This window comes from Grampus griseus, assembly GCF_964374135.1.
Source record: "Grampus griseus genome assembly, chromosome: 2".
NCBI classification, from domain to species: Eukaryota; Metazoa; Chordata; class Mammalia; order Artiodactyla; family Delphinidae; genus Grampus; species Grampus griseus.
The window spans coordinates 117,929,608-117,950,485 of record NC_139018.1 but is presented as its reverse complement, the minus strand read 5'-3'; the positions used below and the strand labels follow the sequence as shown (position 1 = coordinate 117,950,485).

The 20,878-nt window shown below is 38.8% G+C and overlaps 1 protein-coding gene across 3 annotated transcripts in view; it reads left to right on the top strand.

Moving 5' to 3' along the window:
- Positions 1-19,120, top strand: part of HMG20A (high mobility group 20A) — a 69,570-nt gene extending 50,450 nt beyond the window's left edge. For all 3 annotated transcript variants that reach the window (XM_082649129.1, XM_082649130.1, XM_082649131.1), the window contains 7 exons: positions 515-727; positions 3,766-3,898; positions 4,870-4,901; positions 10,835-10,910; positions 11,617-11,832; positions 13,070-13,212; positions 16,700-19,120. In XM_082649129.1, coding sequence (XP_082505255.1) covers positions 515-727; positions 3,766-3,898; positions 4,870-4,901; positions 10,835-10,910; positions 11,617-11,832; positions 13,070-13,206 — 807 coding nt within the window. In that variant the 3' untranslated portion in view covers positions 13,207-13,212; positions 16,700-19,120. The remainder of the gene's footprint in view (positions 1-514; positions 728-3,765; positions 3,899-4,869; positions 4,902-10,834; positions 10,911-11,616; positions 11,833-13,069; positions 13,213-16,699) is intronic.
- Positions 19,121-20,878: the final 1,758 nt, after the last annotated feature.

Genomic DNA, 20,878 nt, shown 5'->3' with positions numbered 1-20,878 from the left:
AACACACTTCATGAATGATTTTAATCCTAGTACTACAACTTGTCTCCTCTTCTTTTGCCCAGTGCTTGTGACAGCATCTTGTTCTGATCTACTGTAGCAATGTCTGCTTTCCTGGCACAGTGCTGTATATGTGCTGCATTTCTCATTTAGAATATTCCCCTGTCAGGAGTCAGGATTTGTTAAGTGAATATGAAGGCCAGAGCTTATGTGATCATGGTACCCCTCATTCTTATCTGTTGGGATTAGCACTAAAATAGCCCCTTAGTGTAACATTGTGTAGCATGGTACATAAAAAGGTCTGCAGGTGAACCATCTGGGGTCCCTTCTTGAAAACTGCATTGCAGCCATTTGTACCTATAACAGGTTTGGAGAGCTTTGAATATCAGGGCCTTAATGGTAGCAAAATGCAATTATTAATCCTGTTTTGTTTGTTGATGTTGATTATTGTGTTATTTGGGGAAATTTTTGTTGTTGTAATTTGGTTTGGGGTTTTTTATTTTTTCTTGTTTTGTAGCAAAGAAGTAAACGAGGAGGTTGGTCCAAAGGAAGAAAGAGGAAGAAACCTCTTCGAGACAGCAATGCACCTAAATCCCCCCTTACAGGATATGTTCGGTTCATGAACGAGCGTCGAGAACAGCTTCGAGCAAAAAGACCAGAAGTCCCATTTCCAGAAATTACAAGGATGTTAGGCAATGAATGGAGTAAACTTCCTCCGGAGGAAAAACAGGTAATTGTTCCTATTCCTGATCCTTTGCTTGGTTTTGATTATATCTCAAAAATAACTTTTGTCAGAAAAGCAAAGAGAATGGACTGTTGATTCTCCAAGTTTGTCATGGGCCTAGGAGACCAGAATAGCAGGGTCCTTCATAGCTCTTTTCTCCTCAGTGGTTTTTATACTCTTTCAGGGTCTGCTGCAGGGACGTGAGCAGGAGGGACTCTAGGATCCCCCCCAAACCAAAGCAGCTCCACTTTTATTTGCTTTATATGCTGAGAGTTCATGTAAGATTTTTGTAAAAAGTAGTTCAATATTAAGAAATCTATCAGCATGGTTTATTCTGCCGAGTTAAGTGAAAAGTCATGAGTTAAATGAGAAAAGGTCTTTTGATAAAATTCTGATATTCACATAAGAATTTTGTTTAAGAAAAAGATGTTACTGCTTTAATAAACTTTTTAAACTGGAGTTCTGGCAAATTTAACCTACTATGAAAAATAAAGCAAGAACTATTTGAATTCTCTTTCCTCCAAGACAGAAACTAACCTTATTGCCAAACTGAAACAAATCCATTTGTTAGATTTGAGAGGAATTAAAGACAAGTTAGCCACGAACTGGTTGAAATGCCACAAAATTGTTGGGATTGTAGGGATTGTCGGAGGGGTTGAAAGTTCCCAGCATTTTCAGTATCTGATATATGTCTATATTTCTCTTATGTCTTACACTCCTTAAAAAGGATTCCAAACAAACTAAAACCAAATTGAAAAATACTCTTGGGAATTAACTGAATTCAAAAAATTTCAAAGAGATCAGATTGAGTTTCAACTTGAAGCTCTGTGTTTGTGGTAGCAAGCTAATAGAAAACAGAGTATATCATCCATTGTTTTAGCTCTAATGTATAAATGGATTATGAGCTGTACATAGTAGTTACTCTTTTCTCTTTAATTTTTTTATTTCAAAATTAATACACCCTCATCGTTTAAAATTTTTTCAGACAATACAGAAGTATATAAGGAAAAACGCAAAAGTCATTTCCAGGGATAACAAACAGTGATAACTAACTAGTTAGGCAGGGCAAGGGTTTTCATGTTTGTTTTTGTTCTTAAATTTTTATTTGAAAATAATTTTTCAAATGTACAAAAAGTTACAAACATAGAATAATACAAAGAACACCCAAATACCCTTACCCAGATTGACCTGTCATTAACACATTTTCTCTTTTCGCACATGCGCTCATACTCTCCTGGGCAAGATTGGGCATGTGGTTTCTCTTTTCTCTCTCTCTCTCTCTCTCTCTCTCTCTCTCTCTCTCTCTCTCTCTCTCACACACACACACACACACACACACACACACACAATTTTTTTCTGAATTATTTGATATAAGTTACATACATCATAGCCCTTTACCCTTAAATATTTCAGTGTGAATTTCCTAAGAATAGACATGTTCTCTCACTTAACCACAGTTTAGTTAACAACCTCATAATTTTGTATTAACACAATACTTTTATCTAACTTGCCATCCATATTCCAGTTTTGTCAGTTGACCTGTAACATCATTCTTCTGTAACATTTTCCCCCTCCAGTTCAGATTCCAGTCCAGGGGTCAGGCTCTGAGTTTAGTAGTCAAATCTCTAGATTCCTTTAATCCAGGATATTTCCACAGCCTTTCTTTGTCTTTTATGACATTAATATTTTTTTAGGAATACCGTCTCTCCCTCTTCCTCCCCCTCCTTTTTGTTTACTTTCAACAGAACATTCCTCATTTTATATTTGTCTGATGTTTCCTCATGATTAGATTGAGGTTATGCATTCTTGGTCAGAATACTGCATAGGTGGACGTTGGTCCTTCTCAGGGTATCGCATATGCAGGCACACAATGTCTTTTATTCCTCATTCCTCATTCCTTTTATTCGTAATGTTAATTTTGCTCACTCACTGAAGTTTTTTACTCTCCCTTGTAATTAATAAGTAGTCTGTGCAGAGACATTTTAAGAACATTCAAATAGTCTGTTCCATATCAAAATTTCCCCCTAGATTTAGCATTCATTAATAACTTTTGCCTGATCTAATATTTACCATGATGGTTGCAAAATGATGATTTTCCAACTCTAGCACTCCCTCCACATTTGCCAGTTGCCCTTCAGCATTCTAATCTAAGCAAGAGCCTTCTTCCTCCCTCCATTTATGTATCTGTTTGTTATTTATTTACAATTGGCTTAGGCATATGAATTTCTTTTTTTCCCAATGGTTTATAAATTATTACTATACTTGAGTATTTTGATACTTAAATTGTCCCAGATTTGGCCATTTGACCCCTACATGTGGCTCTTGTGTAGGACAAGGCTTTTAACATAATTTCTAACTCTTGTTTGTGTTCATTTAGAAGAGTATTTTTATACTTTATTTCTTAAACCTAACGATGAATGAAAAGTACAAGGCATTAAACAAAATTATCCTAGTAGATCAATGAACTTTGTTTAAATAATTAATAGCACAAAGCATGTAGATACAGGCTGTCTCATAGTAGTCCATTTTAGGTCCATAGGGTGAGGTCATTCTTTTTTATGTTCCTTGTATCTCCACTCTTCTGGCTCTTAAAGGCCAATTGATGTATGAGATCATCTCCTCAGAGTGGGTTGGGGATAAAGAAACAAAGTAATATTCCATCCTTTCCCCTGGGAAGATTAAGTGTGCCTATGTGGTGTTCAGTCTTCTTGAGGACTCTAGGGCCATGTGTAGTTCTATCTATAGGATTAGTAGAAGAACTATAATCTTCTTGTGAATTTTTTATGAGAATGACCTCAATAGAAGTTGTCTTCAATAAGTTAAGAAAGGCAGTAGTCTAAAAAGTTAGAATCACCTATTTCTTTTATAACTAAGAGATATTTTATTCTATTCACATGACTTTTTTTTTTTTAATTCTCAAAGCTTATCCCACTTGTACTTTTCTTTCCATGTGCTAATTATCCTTTGCTTTCTTCAAAGAGTTCATTGGTATTTTACGTCAGTAAGACCTATTTCTTGAAAATAATTCCATATTTCTTCCCCAGCGCTACCTTGATGAAGCAGACAGAGATAAGGAGCGTTACATGAAGGAGCTGGAGCAGTATCAGAAGACTGAGGCCTACAAGGTTTTCAGTAGGAAAACCCAGGACCGTCAGAAAGGCAAATCTCATAGGCAAGGTATCAGAACCAGAACCAAATGTATTTGTAGTTTGTTTTGCATGATGGAGTGTCACAAAGCCAAGTATTAGAGTGAGAATATAAAAGATATATTTCTATCATTTCTCTATTATACTACATTCACTTACAAGCATCATCTTGGAATTTTATTAAAATCACATTGCTCTCATTTAGAAATTTCAGTTGGGTTTCCATATCCAGTATCAGCAATTTGGCTTGTGCTCCAAGACCCTTTTAGTTGTCTGTGCTTTTTCTTCTATTTCCAATTTAGTCATTTCTCTACCTCTAAACAAATCTGTCTGCTACACTACATAACCACCTTGCTGTAACACCTCTAAGCCTTTCATGTGATCATTTCTCCCAGCTACCAGTGATCAATCATCCTTTTAATTCACTCATTCATGTATGCGTGTATTCAAAAAATGTATTGAACACCTCCTATTACATATCAGGATCTCATCTAGGCATTAAGGATGCAAAGGTAAACAAGATACAGAAGATCCCAGTCTTCACGGATCTTTTGTTTTCCGTTAAAATTGTTCATCACACTCTTAAAATATTGCTAAAAGTTCCCCTTCTTCAGGAAACACTGCCAAAGAAAGAAGCCCCACTCATAATAGCTTGTCATTCCTGAGCTATTGCGTCTTCTCCACATTTGGGCATCTTGCCTGCTAAACTGTAATGTTCTGCAAACATCCTTTGGCATGTATTTCCTGTCCACTCTCCCACCCTGTTCTCCTCAAAGGTAAGAACTGTGTCTGCTGTTTCTCTTGTGTCTAACTGTGTAACCTGTAAGATGGGGTTCCCTTTAACTTTTGTTGACTGATTAATAAAGCTATCAGAGAAAATATGATATGTTTTGAGAGCCCACATATACCAGCAGTTTTTGTAGCTTAGCATAGTCATTTCCTTAGGTTTTGTTATTTTGTTTTGTTTTTCAGCTTAATGTTCTTATTCTATCATATTTTTAGATGCAGCCCGACAGGCCACTCATGATCATGAGGTAATTAACTTTCTCTCTACATAGCGTGCGTGTGTGTGTGTGTGTGTGTGTGTGTGTGTGTGTGAGATATATGTATATAATAATGATGCTATTTGAAATGCTATTGGACTGTTTTTTAATGAATGGCAGAGTATTTCCTATCCTGTAATTAGGATTGGGTTAGTTGCCTTTAGCTCAAGGACTCTTAGCATATGGCAGACACTTATGTCATGAGTCTGTCCTTGAATTAAAGCCCCTAACTCTAGTCCTTTCTTATGGTCCAAGAATTTTATTGGCTTTAAATGCTGAAGATGGCTGGAATTTGGAGTGAGGTATAGAAATGAGGACCAACTAAAAGCTATACCTTGACCATAGTTTATCATCATCAGATACTATATTCTGACTCTCAAAAAGTTGTTATTTAGGGAATCCAGCATTTGGTTAAAATGAACTATTCAACTTACAGCATCTACAGACCACAAGTGACATTATCTTGATTACTATGCCTACTTTCCTCACTGGTGCGTATTTGTTTACTGGCCTTTTCCCCTCCATTGGTTCAGTCTCAGCAATAGGATTTAGACCTGTGTTCCTGTATAGGACTGAGGCCTGTGTGTGTTGGCTCTGCTGCATAGAGAGCTTTAAATATATATGTAGCCTATGATTAATATATGGTTCTAAGAAAATAAAATTTGTGGTAATTTCATGCATGAAAATGCTCAATGACTCCTCATTGCTTACCAAATCACATTCAAACTCAGCAATCAGGGTTTTCTGTAATTAAGCCCCTATTTCCCTTTCCAAATACCTTAATTCCCATATTTCCCATATATATCTTATGTACTTAAAAACCTTTAATACTGGACTTCCCTGGTGGCGCAGTGGTTGAGAGTCCGCCTGCCGATGCAGGGCACACGGGTTCGTGCCCCGGTCCGGGAAGATCCCACATGCCGCGGAGCGGCTGGGCCTGTGAGCCATGGCCGCTGAGCCTGCGCGTCCCGAGCCTGTGCTCCGCAACGGGAGAGGCCACAGCAGTGAGAGGCCCGCGTATAGCAAAAAAAAAAAAAAAAAAAAAAAAAAAAACCTTTAATACTCACTGTCCTCCAGGTGCCCCATCCTTTTCTGCCTCATGCCTGTGCTCATATTCTTCCTTTCACGAGAATACTTTCTTTCCCTCACTCATTTTTTCTGTTACCCTCTCCCATCATCCAATTTTGCCTCTAAATTCTAGTCATCCATCAAACCCTATTTCAAGTTCTATTTCCTCCTTCAAGCTTTTCCTGTTTCCTCCAACTTCTTTTAAACCTCACAGCTCTCTATATTACTCTTACGCACTTAGCTGATCTGGCTAAGGTGCCAAAGTTACTCAAGTGCTTCTGTTATTGACACGCTTGGATTATAATCTCTTTGAAGGCATGCATGGTCTAGTTCCACCCATCCCATCTAGCATGATGCCCTTGCATGGAAGAGTTCTTCCATAAATACTTACTTGTTTCTATACAAAACCCATTTGTTGAAATAACAGTGGATATTTACACAAAAAGAATTTTCTGATATACTCTTTTGCATGTATTGGGTTTTTTACTAAATCAAGGAAATCATTTCTTCAAAATAATAATGTATTTATCTTGGAGTTGTAGTTCTCATACCTAATTTGATATTGGTGACCTTCAAAACATAGAGAATACTTTTAGATTCGCAAGTCAAATAGATTTATTATCATCCATGAATTAGAAAGTGAGAAGCATAGTAAATATTAGCATTTTATTATTCATATAAATCCTATATAAATGGAGTTATATATGACATCTCTGTGTTTCAATTAGGATGAAATCTTATTTTTTTTTTTGCTTGAGAAACTGTATGTACACTATATATTTTAAATCATAATTGAATAGTGTTGCAAGCTTTCCATATTGCCAAATACTTATATAATTACTTATTTCTCCTTCCTTTGTGTGCCCAACCCACCAATATCATTAAATTACCAAACTTCCTTTTTTCCCTATTAAGCATCCTTTATAGCTTCTCTGTCCTTAATGGTTACAAAAGAGAGTATGAACAGTAATCTAAAATATTAGAGCTCACATTTTCTAGTCAATGACTGACTCCTTTCATCACTATGGATTTTACTGCCCAAACCATATGTGGCATTTTTGCTTCTCATAAAGTTAACAGTTGCCATCAGAAAAGATTTAGTAGACTTAGTCATAGAAGCTGCTGCTACTGATTTGAGAAATGAAGGTTTTTTTAAATACATTATTTAGTATGATATGAATTTCCATGATATATGAAAAGGAATAAGTCTCTGTGTGATTCCCCTGTTTCAGGATTAGACTCATGTGAAACACAGAAAAGGAGGGAGTAGGTGGAGAGCCAGCAGTAATTTCTCAAATGTGTGTACAGTAGGGTCTATAAATCTGTTGTATGCCCACATCAGGATAAAGCTCTCTTAGTAAGGTTGTTGACCCAATTAGTGCCCCCCACTTTATCAGTTTTTATTGAATAATATCTTACTAAACTAGGTTATTTCAAAAGAGTTGCAATTGAAAAAAAACCTCTTTGACAATTGTTAAACATATTTACACATAACCTCTTAGAGTGTAATAAGAGTTAAGAAAAATAAGAAAACACTACAAGTGGAAAACAAAAGGAGCCACAGAAGCCCCCATGGAAAGGAGGAACTGAATCAGACCTTAAAGATGACCCAGGTTTTGTGGGGCACTTCAGATATATTTATATTCATATATATATATATATATATATATATATGTAAAATGGCTTGAGCAGAGTTATGAGGAAGTTAATAAAAGAGCAAGTACCTTGCAAAGTGCCTAAAACATCACAGTTTCTAAAAACATGCTTATTTCCCTTTACTTATCCTATTAGGAATAAAATGGCAAATGCCATAAAATAGCCTTCGGGCTCACTTCAAAACTACTAAGACCTCAGAAATCCTCTCGACTGACCCCCTCATTTTGCCGGTGAGGAAAATGACTTGCCTGAGACAGGAAAGAACTTCCCAGAGTCACTTATTGAATTAATTAGAGGCAGAATTGTGACTGAAAGCCAGGCCTCTGTAGCCCCATCTTATTTAGCAGTCCTGGCAGCACCTGCCACGTTATATGGAATAAACAGCGTTGCAAGTTAAAATGGGCCAGGTTGCCTGTGATGTCAGCAAAATTTGTTGCCACTTGAGACAGAAACAATTTGATTTGTGTGTATGTAGTAAAGAAACCTATTGTATTCCCTAATGGAACTTAGATTCCTAAGACATTGTTGCCAAGGCAGTTACTGGAGAGCATATTAGAGCCAAAGAAATGCTGACCTGAAAGCCATTCAAGCCATTCTGCATAGCAGTGGGGCACTTAAGCCTGGTACACAATATTAAGAGCATTCCTTAAGGTAAAGGGCACTTGAGAGAAGCATATCACTCTCTATGAATTTCTGGCCCTGAGCCTAGATCACAGCAAAATAGTTTCAGTTCAAAAGGCCTCTGTTCTCTTACCCTCCACTCAATATATAGAATGAAAACCAAAGTGAAGAGTATTCTTGCTCCTCTCAAATCAAGAGCCAGCCTGCTAGACCCAGGAGTCAGCTAGTGTTACTCTCAAGAAAGTGTCTAAATCTCATGTGAGGACTAAGATAGAAACAATAATTTTGTTTCTCCTTTAATTTATGGGAAATGACAAAATGACACTCAGCCTGAACAAATTAGACCCTTTCAATGAAAAGGTAATGAAATCCTTATGATTTTAATCCCTTGAGTGACCCTTGGAGCAGCTTAAGTATATCTGAGCCCCCAAGAGGATCCTCTCCAATGCCAAGTAATGTACTCAGTAATGGAAGAGTGCTGATGGGTTTTATGACCACTCTTCAGTTAAGTAGAATTCTCTGTTGCCTCTCAGAGACTGAACAGTTTCATTTAATTGCGTTGGTGTTTCTTTCTTTGCACTCTAAGAATCTATACCAAAAGGCAGTGTGTTAATGCACCTATGTGGTGCTGTCCTCTGCCCTTATGTAGTTAGCCTGGTTTGGTTTGGACTGCTTTGGCAGGGAAAAGAGCAGAATTACCCATCTGAGCAGAATCTAGGCCTTGGAGAGGGCTCTCGGTACCATGGTAATGGAAGCCAAGCATCCCCACCTACCCATCTGACTGGCAGATATTCAGACCTATGGCTAGGTAAACTGATCTCATATAAGCCTGTGCAGTTAACTAAGAGACTGAACAAGATGGGATGATAAAATCATAAGGCCTCATCCTAAGTCATTTATGGACTTATGCTTATATCTGTTATGTCTTGTATAGTAACAGTTAAAGAATATGGTAAGCCAGCAGAGTAGAGAGAAAGTCACTGAGAAATATGCCTAAGATGCCTTCTGGAACCAGCCTTTCTTGTCCATACATTAGTTCTCTTTGAAATCCACCAAGAGCTGGCTAGAGGTAGAGCTTTGCATGTTGAAACTGGGGCTTTCAGTGGTAATCTTGTTGTTTGTTTTTAAATTGTTCTGAAAAACTTCACTTTCTTTCTTTAAGAGGTAAAAGATAGGGTAAAAATTAAGTGCTGTGAAAGTATCTTCAGGTAAATACATTGTTTTTCAGACTTCCATCTTAGACGTCTCTCTTGATCAGATGCCATTGGCAGGCAGCTTACACAGCACAGCCCTGACCCCTAAGGAGGCAGACACCAGTATGAAAACAGGATCTTGGCTGTCAGAATTCCCTCATAGGCTGTTAAGTGTTTAACCTTTCTACTGGGCCCCAAATCATATTTGTGTTCAAAGATAAAAGACTAGTGGTGGCAAAAGTAGGAAAGATACATTCTATCTCTGGCATTAAATGTGTTTCTATAGGAATGATTTCTAGATTTTTTAAACTGTTCTTTATGTTATAAAGGTTTTGGAATCTTCAGATTTCACTATCAATTTCTTCAGTACTCATTTCCCACTGTTCTCTTTACCATCTTATATTATGCAAGATTTTAAATACTGCCAAGACACTTATAATTTATGTTCTTAATGCTTTCAACTTCAAATTCATTGTAGAAACTGCAGACAAAGCATTTTGGAATATTGACTTTATTCACAAGGATCATTGTGGAATATATTTTGCAGTGGTTTTGTGAGACTTTTATTTTTAATGGCTTATTGGTGAATTCATTTTAGGTTTATTATTCTTTTCTATCTCACTAATCCTTGGGATTTTCATACTTAGAGCCCAGTTATTTCTGGATTTTTGGTTTTGTTTGTTTGTTTTTCCTGTGTCTGAAGAAAGTCTAAAAGATCCCCAACTATAGGCTGCCCTTGTAAATAAGTAGAAGTAAAAGTAGAAATCCCAGTGGAATACCATTATTATTACTCATGGCTGGCAGATCTCTGCTTAAAATTCTTATTGTCCACTCTGCAAATTTAGATTGCATAATCCTATCTCAGAGAACACTTTATGTATATAAAGTGTATATACATAAATGTATATAAATGTATATACATGTATATAAAGTGCTTTATGTATATAAAGTGCTTTATGTATATAAAGCACTTAATGTATAAAAAGCACTTTATGTATATAACCAACAGAAAAAAAACCTAGAAATTCTCTTTCTATATTCCTACCTCAACCACTTTCTCCACTGTATACTGTTGACTATTCAAAGCACAGAGCTAAGAAATGGTTTCCAAAATCTCCATTAGGGAAGTTTATGTAGGTTTGTTTTAAGGTTTCTCATTGCACAGCAGTTGTCACCTGAGAGATCTGAATATTTGACCTCCTTGAGCTCTATGAAAGTTTGGTTCCAAAGAAAAGGTGAATACATTTTCCTCACAGCCCCACCTAGACTGATTCCTGCTCATCCTACTATTTCTTTAAGGAAAACATGACCATTGTGCCTTTAGGCACTACTGTTTAATTTAGCTTCTGTTTAAGAATTAACTATTTTGTTACTCTTGATTCACAGAAAGAAGCAGAGGTAAAGGAACGGTCTGTTTTTGACATCCCTATATTTACAGAGGAATTCCTGAACCACAGCAAAGGTGATTACCAAATGATCGTTTTGTGTTACTCAGGTCTATGACAGGGGATTTAGTTGTCGGGAGGAATTCATTGCTGAAAAGCAACGGTAGTGATATTCCAGACCCTGGGACTGGTCTGGAAGAAGAAAACTGCTTCCATTTCACTCTGTATTAAAAGCAGCTACTCAGAGACCCGTGGAGGACAGCTGAGCCAGTGTTGTCAAAGCTGCTTTAGTCTCTGGATCAGAGGAAATAAATATACATCACTAATTCAATTGCTTTCAGGCTCTTAGCCTAGAACCCTTTGTACAAATGAAAGCTTACATGGATGTCCAAAATATAAAATAAATATGAGTAAAGCTGACCCCACTGCAGTAAAGATGTGGACCCACAGCTGTGCTTGCCCAGTCTCCCAGGATCCCCTTGTGGAACCCCTCAGGCTTATCATTGCACAGCTTTAAAAAATCAAACAAACAAACAAATACTGGGAATTACAGCTGTTCCTTACAATCTTAAGTATAGAATATGACCAGCTTTAAGAATTAAAATAACTCTGGGGAGCCAGGCGTTTTACTGCTAAAATTGCTATCTGGAAGGCCATAATGAGAATAGGGACATGAGGAGGGGTAGCTAATTAGAGACAGCTAAGCAGGACTTCCTGTAAGAGTCATCGGGACTCCTCAGAGAGGCTGGTATTACCTGTGTTTTGTCGGGGTTTTGTCCTCAGCTCGGGAGGCAGAGCTCCGTCAGCTTCGAAAATCCAACATGGAGTTTGAGGAAAGGAACGCAGCCCTGCAAAAGCACGTGGAGAGCATGCGCACAGCGGTGGAGAAGCTGGAGGTGGACGTGATCCAGGAGCGGAGCCGCAACACCGTCTTACAGCAGCACCTGGAGACCCTGCGGCAGGTGTTGACAAGCAGCTTCGCCAGCATGCCCTTGCCTGGTAATGTCATCCCTAGCTGAGCCCTGTAAAGTGGCAGGGGTGGGGGGAGGTGCTGTTCATGTTGGTACTGGTGTGGTGAGGCTGAAGTCTCACCTCCAGAGGAAAATTAGTAAACTCAGGGGTCTTTTCCTCAGAGGTTTCTGTGGGCCATGTAATAGAATCTCAGTATTGGTTAAAATCATCCAGAATTTCAGGCTCTCTGCTCAGTTAAATTTTTCTTCAGTTGTATTTTCATACAGTCTATTTTCTATTAAGCTTAATTTGATATTCTGAACAGTGGAAACTGTGTAATATTAAAGTCCTGAGTGGAGCACTTTTCTTTTTTTGTTTTCTAAATTGTGGTGTAATTGACATATAACATTGTGTTAGTTTCAGGTGTACAACGTAATGATTCACTATCTGTATACACTGTGAAATGATCACCACAATCTAGTACCATGCATCACCATACAGAGTTACCAAAAAAATTTTTTCTTGTGATGAGAACTTTTAAGATATACTTTCTTGGCAACTGTCAAACATGTAGTACAATATTATTGACTACAGTCACCATGCTGTACATTACATCCCCATGACTTAATTTATAACTAAAAGTTTTTATTTCTTGATCCCCTCCCCCAACTCACCCATCCCCCCCAGAGCATTTTTCTGATGTATATTTTCTTGCTTTGTAATATTGTCTTAATGGGAAGGAAAAGGAAAATAAATACTAGTATTTCTTTTTTTCTTTTTTTTTTGCGGTACGCGGGCCTCTCACCGCTGCGGCCTCTCCCGCCGCGGAGCACAGGCTCCGGACGCGCAGGCCCAGCGGCCATGGCGCACGGGCCCAGCCGCTCCACGGCACGTGGGATCCTCCCGGACCGGGGCACAAACCCGTGTCCCCCGCATCAGCAGGCGGACTCTCAACCACTGCGCCACCAGGGAAACCCATAGTATTTCTTATATACTCTTTCATTTTGAAAATAGTTACAGCAGAGCTGGGAGAGTCTTTAACCTTTTGTGCTATGCAACTACACCTATATACTGCACAGCAATTATATAGCCCATCTGTTTATTTAGAGTATGTGGATTAATTTCATTTCTTTGAGGTCTAAAAGTCTCTCCTCTGAAAATAAAATCTTCTCTATGGAGCAGACCACATTAGAGTCAAGTTTCTTTTGCTGTGGAATCACTGATCTGTGTTATGGTTGAACTGAATGGGAGGATTTTCTTACTTTCTCTTCTTATCTCACTTCAGGAAGTGGAGAGACACCTACAGTGGACACTATCGACTCCTATATGAACAGACTGCACAGTATTATTTTAGCTAATCCCCAAGACAATGAAAACTTCATAGCTACAGTTCGAGAAGTTGTGAACAGGCTTGATCGTTAGGGAATGGTGAGTGCTCACTGACATGATTCGTACGTGCCAGCGTGTCATCAAAAATAAGATGGCATTAGACTTTATCAATACTAGTAAAACCCTGGAATTACATTGAATAAGTGAGTTGGAGACTTGATTAAGATTCCTGTTGCATGGTTGCTAAATGTAGTGTTGGAAAACTGAATCAAGATAGTTTTTCTTCATGCATGCCTCCGCATGGCTTAATGGAAAGAGCGTGATTTTTGTGGTTGGACCTCAGTTCTAGCTTTGTCACTTATGAGCTGTATTCTCAGGTATTAGTTTCCCAAAGAGCTTTGAAGGGTGAGTGAGAAATTTAGAGAAAACAACCCTCCAAACAACACATAGAACAAAATAAATATAACTTAATTGCTAAGCTTCCTTTCCCCTGTAAAGTTAATGATAATTTACAATAGTCAGTGAGACATTGTATGTGTACAAGACTCTATAAGTAAGAAGCTTTTCATTTATCACTCAATATCAGAGTAACTGTAGTATGTTAAATGTTAATGTGGACTAACCTTACAGTAAAACAGTTAATGCCTTGATTAAATATATTAAAAAATAAATGAACTCTCAATAAGTACAAAGAGAGAAAAGAGAAAATAAGCTTTTTAAAAACATATTCAACAAATGACTAGTAGTATGTGTTGCATCCTTTTAGAAGAGAAAAAAGTACATTTCCCGAAGGGATCTGCTTATATAAACTTTGTGGTACTAACGGTCAGTCATCAGGTATCATCACTCAAATTCCTGTAGAGATAGGGTACCCTTTAGTATGTCATTCCACAAAATTGACAGCCCTTTGGTCTATCAGTTAAATTGTTCCATACCTGCAGACATATAAACTGTGTGGAAATCTTGGGGTTGGACCATACAATGAGTGGCCATATATGAATACTAAAACAAGAGTGGATAGCAGGATATGCTCCTTAGAATGGCTGGTCATGGGCTTGGATCCTTATTTATTTGTCTTGCAGGTACATGAGCACACTCATATACATACTAACATTCTAACATGGTCTGGACCTTGAGCAACATGTGCAAGAATAAATAAAACCCATGATTCTTTATCCAGTGAGGCCACATCTGGCAGCATAGACAAAAGCAGTAGTCTTTATCCTTCTTGTCCAAGCCCTCAAATAGTAACTGTATAAGGCAATTTATTATACTTTAGCCTCAGCCGTGCTCTGATGGGGAAAGGATTACTGTCCCTCTAGTGAGTAGCCAGATGGAACAGACCATACTTCTAAGAGATGGCTGGACTCCCTGCAGAATAAAGAAATGGCATTACTGCTGCTGTATGTGAAGGGAACAGCTTGTAAATCTAGGCTTGGGATTTTTAGGAGCTCGTCATCTTTCTCATTTTCACACAGTGTTTTCAATTAACACTCTTGTAGGCTTGAAAAGAGAGAGCTGGGAGAAACAGTGTGGAGGACTGTGAAAGAACACAGTAATTGATAACGTGGTGTCTCCTCACATAGGTATAGGACAGTTATTGCAAGTTCTGAGCCAAAAATGGTTTTCCATTTTGAGCATTTGGCCAGTAAGACTCTCCTAAAGCTTTATCTATCTTAAGGATATAAACTGTAGTATCTGCTTTCCGAGGTGTCTTTGAAAACCTAGAATGTGATGATTATTCTTGATTTTAACCTACAAATATTTTGCCCTTGAAAGAAACAGTACCTGAAAATGTGAACCATTTTATTACCGCAGATTCTTACAATCTAGCCATATAAACATAACTAAGAATGGATAGTTCTCCGTACCCTCTGAAACTGTCAAATGAAACAATTATAAAGACTGTGACTAACACTAGCTTGCCCTCATTATACAAATATGTACAGACAGCTAGGCCTGATGTCCCCAGCATTCATGGTGCAATTAATTACTCTGACATGAGCTTGGCAAAGGTTTCTTCCATTGTCAGGACCCAGTGAGTGAAAGGAAGCTAATGGTCTACAGCTTTAGAGGAGCATATTAGAGCTGGAAGGGGTGTTTAGAAATCCCATTATTTTACATACGAAGAAACTGAGTCCCAAAGAGGCAGAATCTCTTGCCTGAAAATACCTGAGTATGTGGATGCAGAATCCAGAACTAGAACACATGTATCTAAACTCAGTGGGGTTTCTAAAACGTTGATACAAGGAGGTAGGGATGGGTGTAAGGGGAAAGCACTAAAAAAAATCTTAGAATGAGAGCATTAAGATAAATGGGAGGTAATTAGGAAAAAATTACAATCCAGCAATTATAATGTTAAAAAATTTTGGTCAGCCATTTTATAATTATTTTTATAGTTATACAATGGAAGAATTACCCCAGCTGTCATCTTTCTTTGTGGCTGACTTGTACTTAGAAAAAGTGGAGCTGGGAGGAAGTCATGGGGGTGATTTCATATTGACAGATGACTACTGTATATAAACTATCAAAAGCCATATGTTGCTTGATTTCAGTTGAACCAAGTGATAAATATTTGCCTGTTTGAGGATTGGAAAAATATGTATATATGTGATTGCCTTTTTATCAGTGTAAAAATGTATTCATCTTATGCACACAGTACATCCCTATCCATGCAGAGGGCCTTAGATTTATACTTGAAGAAAATTGGTTTTGATTGACCAGGACTAAAGTAAAGTACTAATTTTTCATCATCAGATTTGTCCCTGATACTTGCTTTTCTGTGTTCGGCTGGCAATTTTCCAACCTCCCCATTGTGGCTGAGCTGGAGCAGGGCCACATTTTTCATTGAAATGTTGTCTAAAATGCCTCAGTGAGGTTGGTTGCTTGCAGCTTTATGAGCTCTTTAGTTTACATACGCCCTGCTACTCACCGTAACCCTTTTTTTTTTTTTTTTTTTTTTGGCCACGTAGCACTGGGTGTTTATTCTGCATAATAATAATAATAAACAACACTGTGAGCATTTACACATGCCGGCACATCCTAAGTACTTTACGTGTGCTGGCTCATTGACTCCTTGCCACAACTCCATGAAGTTTTTCTTTTTTCCATTTAATTTAATTTTATTTTTTTATTAATTTTAACTGGAGTACAGTTGCTTTACAATGTTGTGTTAGTTTCTGCTGTACAGCAAAGTGAATCAGCCATAGTATACACATATCCCCTCTTTTTTGGATTTCCTTCCCATTTAGGTCACCACAGAGCACTGAGTAGAGCTCCCTGTGCTCTACAGTCGGTTCTCATTAGTCATCTACTTTATACATAGTATCAAGAGTGTATATATGTCGATCCCAATCTCCCAGTTCCTCCCACACCCCCCTCCCCCTTGGTATCCATATGTTTGTTCTCTACATCTGTGTCTCTATTTCTGCTTTGTAAATAAGAACATCTATACCATTCTTCTAGGTTCCACGTACCTTAACCCTTTTGAAAATAGAGCAAGGCATTATTTTAACCCATAGCCCTAACCCTTTCTGATCTGTGCTTACGTTTTGGTATCCTTTTTTTTTTTCTCCCAATTCTACAGGTCTTAGAGCTCCAAGATGTTCTGTAAGTGGTTTTACTTGTTTGGAATGAGAAGCCATCCATGGAAATTTGAATTGAGTGGAGGCAGAGAGGGAGGTACAGATTACTCTGCTTGTGAAGGAACTGTCAGTTGAGTTAAATGCCTTCACCCCAGGAAGCCATATGAGGGAGCAACAAAAGGAACATGTATGTGAACTTCCTATGGAATCGTCTTCGTGAAGCTTTGACCGTGTACAGCCACTCTCCCGAGTCTTCAGTTTCCTATCATTTCTATTTCTGTTGAAGTGGGTCTGCATATATTCTGCTGACCAGGTGCCCCTGAGACTGGCATCTTCTGCAGCAGAAAGGAAGCCTTCTTATTGTTCTGCTTCATTCAGATTGGACTCTTTTATCAGTGGCTCTGTGGTTTTATCAGTGGTTTTCCTACCTAGCTGTCACTTTTTCTTAATGCTTTTGGGGGTTATTTTTTTATTTCCTTCACCCCCACCAAGCTAGACATCTCCATTTTCTGACCTCTTGGCTTTGTTGCTCAGCAGGGTTCTGAAGGAGAGTTTCTCTCATTGGACAGGCCCAGTCTTCTCCCATCATTGTCCTGCTGTGACTCCAAAGAAAGGAGCTTCTTGTTGACAGTGTCCTGTGGAGTGAGGCTGTGTTTCGTATCCCACACAGCGCTCAGGGTGCCAGCCCTCGTGGAGGCTTTGTGGTTGCTGCCCTGAAGGAGAATGCTCTTTCCTTCCTCCTTGGTACTGCCTGCTGTTTTCTGAGCATTGCTCGTGCACATACCCTGCGTCCCAGCCCCAGCAAGGCTCTTCTGTTCCCATCTGTTGGCAGTGACTTGTGGAATATTTTTGCTGAGGAAAAGGTCATTGGTAAACAGGACAGAACGAGAAAAGTCGTTTCTCATTTGGTATTGAAAAAAATCCTAAAGTTTATCATAAGTGAAAACAGAGAGAATCCCTGTCTGCTTGAGGTGTACCGATTCATGGATACGGATGGGTGGAAATGCCATTCAGAATAGCCTCCAGCTGATGGAGAAGGACACGGGGGAATTCTCATGTCCTTTGTCTTCCTTCTGTAATCATAACTGCAGAGTCTGTGTCAAAAGGACAGGCTTCCCTTCCTTCTCCCTGCTTAATTAGTAAGTGATTTTTTTTTTTTTTTTTTTTTTTTTAAACACCAAAAGGGAAGAAGGGTTTCTGTTTCTCACCTCAGGGTTTGGTTTTGTTGTGTTGTGTTTGGATGCTCTGGAGCACGAGGCTGATGGTTGCAGCTGAGATCTTTGGAGCCAAAGCAGGGCTCCTGAGCCCATTGTCTAGGCACCACACCACCGAAGGCGGGTGGAAGTGTGGCCCCCTCACAATATGCTCACAGGCCAGGGTGAAAGCCAGAAACCCCCGTCATGTTGCTGCCTCATCCTGTCTTCTCAGCATCTCCTCCCCTGATTTCTTTCTTAACCCAAAGGAAAAAAAACAACAAAAAAAAACCTTTTTGAAAATTCTGATATGAACACACATCAAATTTCCATGTACCGAAGCCCATGTATCACCACTTGGCAGGCTTTTAGAATAAGAGCCCATCATTATCTATCTCTGTAAACCTAGCCAGCTCACCTGCTCTTCTCTATTTTCCTGTTTTCCTTCTCTCACCTGCCATTCCTCTGACTTCTTTCAGACTCCCTGCCTGCTAAGTCCAAGCTGGAATGCACTGTCTGTGGCAGGACATCCAAGCCGGTTCTGGAAGTTTGTGTCTGCCTTCTGCCAAATACTTTCTCTCCTTTCTTCCTCCTACTCTCTGTTTCTCCTTTGTGTCAGTTTTGCACAGCGTTCTTAGCAGTGCCGTAGACCAGGAAAGGCTGTAAGCTGGTCCAAAGATCGTCGTTCTCCTGAGTCTAGCTAGGATACCTGACATTGACTTGAGACATCTGCGTATTTAGGAAAGCATGAGATCTCGAGAAAGCCTACAGTCTGAAATCATTTTCACAAAATAACAGCCTGCTTTTGACATGCTGGCTGGCCCTCCTAGCAGCGACACACCTGACTCACTGGTGGCTGGGATTCAGCTGCCACAAAACAAGCAGGTCTGCGTCACCTCCTCTCTCCTCTGTGCCCAGCCAGGAGGTACTAAATGAGGTCACAGGCTAACATGATACCTAATTCACATTTCCCAGTAAACTTGTAGATGTTATTGCACTTACATGTTCTTCTCAAGAAATAAGTTGTTGCCTATTCAGTGTTACAGATTTCTTTCTTTTTATTGAAACACAAGGAGCAGCTGAGGAAAATGAGACAAAGTGTTTTATTTCTGACAAAATAAAATTTTAGAAAAAAATGTGTGTACATGTGTTTGAAACTGTTGAAATGCCAAGTTTTCTGTACAAGTGTTTTTGTAATTAAACTTTTAGATTTTCTTTGTTTTTTAAGAAGTCGATATGCTTGCTTGACATTTGCCTCATTAAAACTTTTCTGTGTTGAATCCACCCGATTCAATTTTTACCTGCATTGCCTTTTCATCGTAAAGACTTTGTCAACTCTACATTAATCATCAAGTCTGTTATGCTTTTAAAGCAGTAACACATTCATTTTACTAATTGCTTATTCAAAATGTGTCCTAGCCTGTTTGAGAATTCGGCTCTCTTAATGTATGTTGTAAGAATACAATGAGTTATAATTCATTTTAATGTAGCAGTAGTATTCTGGAGGCAACTTGAAAGTCTGATGTTCTTAAAGTCAGTGACTTCAGTCCCCTTGATAGGAGACTTTTGACTTCCTTTTGACTGAAGAGATAAATTGTCCTTAAATGCTTGCTTTTAAAAATAATCACTACTTCACCAATCAGAATCATTTTTAAAGGTAATTTGTCACCTACTTCCACCATGCTTTTAAAATCCTAGGGGTGAGCTCACCTGGCTTCCAAACCCTGCAGCTCTCCAAGTAGCTAGTTGTGTGGCATTGGGTGAGACTTGCTTTGTTCCAGCTTCAGTTTTCTCATCTGACATGCCTCAGCTCTCTTACACTTGTTAGAAAGATAGAATCAGGCAACAGAATCGACCATGCCTTGGAGGATATGAAGACTCTGTTACATGAATGCGAAGAATTGTTGAGGTAACTCAGTTAGGATCAGGCTTGACTACATTTAACAGAAACTCAAATCAGCAAAAGCTTGAATAAGAAACTTATCTCTCTCACTGAAAAGTATTCCAAAGGTAGGCAGTCCAAGACCAATATAGAGGCTCCTGTCTGCACCACAATATGGTTCCTTTCTCAGGGTCACCTCAAGGTCCAAAATAGCCACTTGACCATCAGCCGTCATTTGAAATTCCTGGCAGCATAAAGGAAAGAAAAAACTGGCAAGGACAAAACGGGCAAACTCAGCTGAGTCAGCACCACCCTTTAAAGAGCCTTCCTGGAAGCCACACTCAACTTCCAGAACACAATCATATGACAACAGCTAGCTATATGGAAGGCAGAGGAATCTCATCTTTCCTTGGACATTACTGCCCCCAATAATATACAGGTTTTAGTCAGTAAGGAAGGAGAAAATAAATACAGAGTAGGCAGCTCGGTTAATTTCATGACTCACATGTATGACTCCATGCATACACTAAGGCCAGCCCTGCTATATTAGTAAACAAGATGCGTCATCCTGCCTTTGCCTCTTGGCTATCGAGAATGACCACGTACTTCCTTGGCACCTTTTTCCCCCTTAAACAGTCAGAAAGCTGACAACTTGAGTTAGCATTTCCTGTTCCCACCTTAGCTCCTCCCTTACCCTCAACACTGGTGGCCAGTCTTGTTTGGTAAAAGTCAACATAAACAGGTGGCAATATCTCCCCCAGTTGTTTGTTCCCTTTCTCTAACTGCTCAGCATCTGCTGGGTTAAAACAACAACAGGATAATCTTTCCCTGAGGGTGGGGAAATTGAAGTATTGCTTGGCGGAAAAGCTCATAGCTACTTCCTGCCCTCTAAATTTCCTGCCTTGCAACTGAGGGTTCCAAGGGCCTTTTCTTTGTTTTATTTATTTGCCTTTTGATACATAGCCTGTGCTCAGAAATATATTTTATAATATCTATAGAAATAAACACTAGCTCATACACCAACTCACAAAAAAGATGAGGATCAAGAGTTACAAAGGTCAACTGAAAAATGTTAATGTACTTCCTCTCACCCAGAAGCCATTTCA